This window comes from Polypterus senegalus, chromosome 11 (genome assembly GCF_016835505.1).
Source record: "Polypterus senegalus isolate Bchr_013 chromosome 11, ASM1683550v1, whole genome shotgun sequence".
Classification (NCBI taxonomy): Eukaryota; Metazoa; Chordata; class Cladistia; order Polypteriformes; family Polypteridae; genus Polypterus; species Polypterus senegalus.
Genome location: NC_053164.1, coordinates 20,955,071 through 20,962,383, shown reverse-complemented (window position 1 = coordinate 20,962,383; position 7,313 = coordinate 20,955,071). Strand labels below are relative to the sequence as shown.

Sequence of the window (7,313 nt, the reverse complement as noted above, 5' to 3'; positions counted from 1 at the left end):
TAACTGAATCCTACTTATGTACATATATACGTACATAGCCTGCAGCTCGGTCACCGTGTGAGGCGGCGTTGGGTCCCCCATCCCAACACCTCCCACGTTGTTGGCTGCCTGCCTATATAAGGCCGTCCGTTGCTCCAGTCTCTACATTCCCTTCCTTGCTTCGCTATGGGATTCACAGCTCCCGTATTTAATCTACGGCTTCTCCGCTGTTTAATTGCTCATTTATTATGATTATAGTTATTGTGTAGGTATTTTAGTCTTACTTTACATTTTTCAGGTACCCATTTCCTTTATCATTCCAACCGTACCCCCATTAACACGTCTATCGAGGTGATCATCATCGATCAAAGAACTGTCACTTACCGAGTGGTTTCCATGCCCAGAGATGGCACCTACCTTTTCCATTCTCTTTGTTATATATTGCACGGCCATATCAGGCTCACTTTTGATATCCGGAGGAACATTGTGTCAATCAATCAATCAATCAACATTTATTTATATAGCACATATTCATACAAAAAAATGTAGCTCAAAGTGCTTTACAAAATGAATAGAGAAATAGAAGACACAATAAAAGATAAACATAAGTCAACATTAACTAACATAGAATAAGTAAGGTCCGATGGCCAGGGTGGACAGAAAAAACAAAAAAAAAACTCCAAAGGCTGGAGAAAAAAATAAAATCTGTAGGGGTTCCAGACCACGAGACCACCCAGTCCCCTCTGGGCATTCTACCTAACATAAATCAAACAGTCCTCTTTGTATCTAGGGTTTTCATGGAAGGACCTGATGATGATGGTCACGTAGACTTCTGGCTTTCAGTCCATCAATGTTGGTGCATCAGGATGCTTTGAGTAGGTGGTGGTGGCGCAGGCCGCCACCACAAAGAAACAGGAAAAAGAAACAGAAGAGAGAGTAGGGGTCAGTACGGATTTTGGAGCCACTGTGAATAATTATTATGAAGAATTGAACATAAAGAGTATCAGGATTAAGTTAAAGTGAAGTTATAAAAAGGCCATGTTAAAGTAATGTGTTTTCAGTAGTGTTTTAAAGTGCTCTACTGTATTTGCCTGGCGAATTCCTATTGGCAGGCTATTCCAGATTTTGGGTGCATAACAGCAGAAGGCCGCCTCACCACTTCTTTTAAGTTTAGCTTTTGGAATTCTAAGGAGACACTCATTTGAGGATCTGAGGTTACGATTTGGAATATAACGTGTCAGACATTATGATATATAAGATGGAGTGAGATTATTTAAGGCTTTATAAACCATAAGCAGAATTTTAAAGTCAATCCTGAATGACACAGGCAACCAGTGTAGTGACATCAAAACTGGAGAAATGTGTTCGGATTTTCTTTTCCCAGTTAGGATTCTAGCAGCTCCATTCTGCACTCGTTGCAAATGATTTATGTCTTTTTTGGGTAGTCCTGAGAGGAGTGCATTACAGTAATCTAGTCTACTGAAAACAAAAGCGTGAATTAATTTCTCTGCATCTTTCAATGATATAAGAGGTCTAACTTTAGCTATGTTTCTTAAGTGAAAAAATGCTGTCCTAGTGGTTTGATGAATATGCGATTTAAAATTCAGATTACAGTCAACGGTTACCCCTAAATTTTTTACTTCCGTCTTAACTTTTAATCCTAGTGCATCAAGTTTACTTCTGATAACCTCACTGAATCCATTATTGCCAATTACTAAAATTTCAGTTTTCTCTTTATTTAGTTTGAGAAAATTACTATTCATCCATTCAGAAATACCAGTAAGACATTTTGTTAGTGAATCGAGAGAGTCGGAGTCATCAGGTGCTATTGATAAGTACAGCTGTGTGTCATCAGCATAGCTGTGGTAGCTCACGTTGTAACCTGAGATAATCTGACCTAACGGCAGCATGTAGATTGAGAATAACAGCGGACCCAGGATAGAGCCTTGTGGAACACCATATCGGATATCATGTGTCTTTGAGTTTTGATTACCACAACTCACAAAGAATTTTCTCCCTGCCAGGTAGGATTCAAACCAATTTAAGACACTGCCAGAGAGGCCCGTGTCTTATGTATTGAATGACTGGGACAGGTTCAAGGTGTGGACTGATGACGGTACAGGAGATAATTATACTACACAGGAGCACTAGAAGAGTGAAATGCTTAAGCCCTTCACCTATGCATCTGCATGTGAGTTGATGGCTGCCGCTGAATTGTTCGGTTGTCGCTTTCAAGTGTATCGAAATGGCCAAATATTTTACACCTTTTGACAACCGCCAATGCCTCTTAAACATCTTAGATTGACAGGTGACGATTTCAGTAGTGGACACTTTGATGTTTATGAATGTTTAAACTCTCAAAAGCTGGATGTGAAGTTATCGATGAAACCGGTTGTATGCTTACAATGCTTGACAGATGCCGAATGTCTCTTCAACACAATGATTATGACAGCAGCAATCCAAGCTGTGAGATTTGAGACAAGATTACTGCTCACATGGCCAACTGCACGTTGCATGCTCAAGAGTAAGCTCAGCGCACAGCTTGGTCATATTACAACCGGAGGGCCGAACTCACAATGTGGTATACAAAGAGATCCATAACAAATAATCATTGGTATATTTTCCCTCAGTTTAAAAAAGTTTAATTTTCTTCTTAATAAAAATTTTAAGGCAGTCCTTCGCCGATGCGAAGCGTGGGTATTTTGCTAGTATTACATATTTGTGAGTGGCAAAAGTATGTGAACCTTTGCTTTCAGTATCTGGTTTGATCAATCTGTCCCAAACGCACCACCCCCTCAACCCCCCTTTGCAGCAATAACTGCAACTAAACGTTTCCGGTAACTTTTGATCATTCCTGCACACCGGCTTGGAGGAATTTTAGCCCATTCCTCCATACAGAACAGCTTCAACTCTGGGACGTTGGTGGGTTTCCTCACATTAACTGCTCGCTTTAGGTCCTTCCACAACATTTTGATCAGATTAAGGTCAGGACTTTGACTTGGCCATTCCAAAACATTAACTTTATTCCTCTTTAACCATTCTTTGGTGGAACGACTTGTGTGCTTAGGGTCGTTGTCTTGCTGCATGACCCACCTTCTCTTGAGATTCAGTTCATGAACAGATGTCCTGACATTTTCCTTTAGAATTCTCTGATATAATTCAGAGTTCATTGTTCCATCAATGAAGGCAAGCCGTCCTGGCTCAGATGCAGCAAAACAGGCCCAAACCATGATACTACCACCATCACCATGTTTCACAGATGGGATGAGGTTCTTATGCCAGAATGCAGTGTTTTCGTTTCTCCAAACATAACGCTTTTTATTTAAACCAAAATGTTCTATTTTGGTCTCATCAGTCCACAAAACATTCTTCCAATAGCCTTCTGGTTTGTCCACGTGATCTTTAGCAAACTGCAGACGAGCAGCAATTTTTTTTGGAGAGCAGTGGCTTTCTCCTTGCAACCCTGCCATGCACACCATTGTTGTTCAGTGTTCTCCTGATGGTGGACTCATGAACATGAACATGAACATCAGCCAATGTGAGAGAGACCTTCAGTTGCTTAGAAGTTACCCTGGGGTTCTTTGTAACGTCTCTGACTATTACATGCCTTCCTCTTGGATCTTTGTTGGTCAAACACTCCTGGGGAGGGTAACAATGGTCTTGAATTTCCTCCATTTGTACACAATCTGTCTGACTGTGGATTGGTGGAGTCCAAACTCTTTAGAGATGGTTTTGTAACCTTTTCCAGCCTGATGAGCATCAACAACTCTTTTTCTGAGGTCCTCAGAAATCTCCTTATTTCATGCCATGATACACTTCCACAAACATGTGTTGTGAAAAGCAGACTTTGATAGATTCCTGCTCTTTAAATAACACAGGGTGCCCACTCACACCTGATTGACATCCCATTGATTGAAAACACCTGACTCGAATTTTACCTTCAAACTAACTGCTAATCCGTGAGGTTCACGTGCTTTTGCCAGTCATAAATATGTAATATTTGATCATTTTCCTCAATAAATAAATGACCAAGTATAATATTTTTGTCTCATTAGTTTAACTGGTTTCTCTATCTACTTTTAGGACTTGAGTGAAAATCTGATGATGATTTAGGTCGTATTTATGCAGAAATATAGAAAATTCTAAAGGGTTCACAAATTTTCAAGTACAGGTGTATTGTAGACTGCCTAGCAGTATATGAACAGATCAAGAAAATCTGAACTTAGACTACAGTTTGTTACCATATAAAGCAAGAGTCCTTTTAAAATTACAAACCCATCGGTCTATCTGTGAATACATTTTCTTAACCTACTTATCCAGGGCAAGGTAACTGGAGCCTATGCCAGCAATAATTGGGCACAAGGCAGGAATAATACTGAGACAGGATGCCAACCCACAGCAAGCTGACATCATGCAGAGACATCGAAGCACATTTAATAATGCCTACATGTGTTTTGACTGTGTGAAGAAACAGAGCCTCTGAGGACACCTAAACAGACATGGATAGAACATGCAAACTCCACACACAGTGCTCCCTGGACAGGAACTGCACCCTTCTCATTTTACAAATCTATTATCATCTAATCCTAGTTATTTATGGAGCCTGTTATGCTCAGTAAGTGACCTTTCTGGATGGCTCTTTGGTTCCCCCTTCATGGTCTCACTCTGACAACTTTATTTTTAAGAGTGTACCTAACAAAAGTGATTTAAAGAGCAAGAATCCATTGGCACTCAGTACCAGTGCTACAATAACTTTCTATTAGTTTTCTTAACCCGCTTGTCCAGTGCAGGGTTGTGGGAAGCTGGAGACTGTCCCAGCAGTCAGGGAGCAAGGCAGGAACAATACCTGGACAGGGCGCAAGTCCATCTGAGGGTGCACAAACACACATATTGGCAAATTTAGCACACCAATTCACCTAATGTGCATGTCTCTGGACAGTCAAACATAATAATAGCAATGCAATATCTTCATGTGTAATCAGTATTAGAAAATATTTAAGACTTCAGGCGGTGAATAATACTTTTGACCATACTAGATTGTATTTTTATTAGTATTTGATTTTAAAAATTGATGCATAAATAAGCTGAGGCTTCACAATGGTTAGCGAGTTTGGCTGATAATTAGATGGCCCTGGTTCAATTGTTGGTTCTGTGGATGGCCATGTATGCATTTTGTCAAAAGAGAATTTGACGGATGTCTCTGGTCTGGGAGTCTCATTGAAGCACACAACTCTTTTGAGAATCTCGGCCACCACCATCAGTGTCAAACATACTGTCTATCTAGAGTCTGAATATTCTTAACCGTTTCCTCCTACGGTCCGAACATAAGCAGCCATCCATTTATCTGCACCTGCTCCGTTCAACACAGTCGAGTAGGCGGGGCCTAATCCGGCAGCCTCGGGGGCAAAGTATTAGACAACCCCCAACTGAGTGCCAGTCCTGTGCCACGCCGGGTCAGTCGAACTAACACGCACTTTTTTTTTTTTTGATTGGGTAATTCAGTATGCGATTTGAGTGGGGCTATCGAGTCTTGAGGCTCAACTTTCTGACATATACCTAATAAACTCGACGTACCCGCACGTCTATATTATTAAACACAGGCTCGCCAGACTGAGGCTTTGTTATAAGATGTAATAGTATTTACAAAAGAAGAAAAAAAAAAAAAACACTGAATTGAGCATGTGGGTAATATAAAACAACAAATTACTGGCTTCAGCCTATGTGTGCTCTGTTTCGATATTGGCTTTCTATCAAATGTAAACGACCTCAGAATGAAAAATGCCTTATGTAATGTATAGTTCTTTGACAATAGAAAAGCAATATATACAAATAAAAAGATGCAGACTGCTCAATAAAAAGCGGTCTAGCCTAAGCAACGTTGACGTAGGCCGATTACACTCGAGCAGTCTTACTGAGTCTGAAGGCATATGAATCATCGGGGCACACCAACTTTGGGTCATTGCAACTAATACACATGCTGGTGTGCCTTAAATCGTATTTTGTTATTGAAACAGAGTGAAAGAACTAGCGTCAAAATCAGATTCCTACTAAAAAGCCATCTGCCTGAGTTGCCGATGCAGCTTTATTTCTTGATCTTCTGTCTTAATTTAACTTTTTCGGACGTATGTATTTCTTGTGTTTAAGGTGGTAAGAACGCACCTACGTCATCGTTTACGGCTGCAGTAGTCCACCTTAAGTAAAGTCTTCTCCGCCTACTACGCTGTGATTGGTCAGTAAGGAAAATACTGTCAACTGATTGGAGTGGGAGTTGTTCACAGAGACGTACCCTCCTCCATGTGAAGCCCTCGCTCAAACACTCCCCTCCTCCGTCTGCCACCCTCGTTTGGAAGTGGGCACCGGTGGCAGGTTAAGCCACCTTGAACTTGGTTGCTGAGCTCAGTTGGGTGTCAGAGCTGTGACGTGCACACGCAAGCGATAGGAGAAAACGCGACGGGGTCCAGGGCGCTGCAAGCCTGACACTTTTGTGGATTTGTGTGTTTTAAGACGTACTATCATTTGGCGTGTCGCTACTTATCAACTCCTTGAAGCTTTCGGGGCAAAAAAGAAGACAATGTCCAGGCGGAAGTTGGGCAGCAAACCGCAGCACCGGAGCCAATTTCAACGTAAGTTTCGGCGCTACCTTGTCTCTCAGTTTCTTTACTGTTTATATGAGCATATTTTCAGTATTTGGAGGGAGGCGGTCTCGTGGACGACAGCCCAGGTAATTAAAACACTCGCGAGCTTGTTTTTTTTTCCGCTTATGGTGTGGATACGACACACGTCGTGCTTCACGATCGCCAGCTGTCTGGACTTCCTTGTTTCACGTACACGTGTAACGGCATAAGAGCGCGTGCTAAAAAAAAATACTTTGTATAGCCAGTTGTGTGTCTCTATTGTAAACTTGACATTTTAGCGTGGCGCAGCTTTTCTCCGGTAGACCCAGTTGTAGGACGCCGCCAGGGCACGTGCCCCCCATCTATAGCGCGCCTGTGTGTGAATTTGAGGGACGCTTCTTTGTACAAAAACTTTCACGGTCGAGATAGTCCGACACTAGCACGTGAACGCTTGAGTTTGTATCTGTGATATGTCTCTCTTTTTTTGATCATATTTTTTTTTGTTAGCTGGAAAATGAGACTGGCATGACTGACGCATCGTGCAACCTATTAGACGATGTTACCGCCTCACAGAGTCGTGGAAGATGATATTGACAAGAAAGAGTTAATAGTAAAGTAAACGAGATCAAGCATCGATTCCAATTGAGATCATGTGTTAGATTATAGTTGGAAATTGGGCTTAATGCTTGCCTTGTCTGTATTTTTAAGATACGTGTTTGG

The 7,313-nt window shown here is 41.4% G+C and overlaps 1 protein-coding gene across 1 annotated transcript in view; it reads left to right on the top strand.

The window, feature by feature from the left end:
* Nucleotides 1-6,285: 6,285 nt before the first annotated feature.
* Nucleotides 6,286-7,313, top strand: part of LOC120538724 (B-cell lymphoma/leukemia 11B-like) — a 98,879-nt gene continuing 97,851 nt past the window's right edge. Inside the window, exon 1 of the mRNA XM_039768142.1 lies at nt 6,286-6,602. Within this exon, the coding sequence (XP_039624076.1) occupies nt 6,551-6,602 (52 nt within the window). The 5' untranslated portion in view covers nt 6,286-6,550. The remainder of the gene's footprint in view (nt 6,603-7,313) is intronic.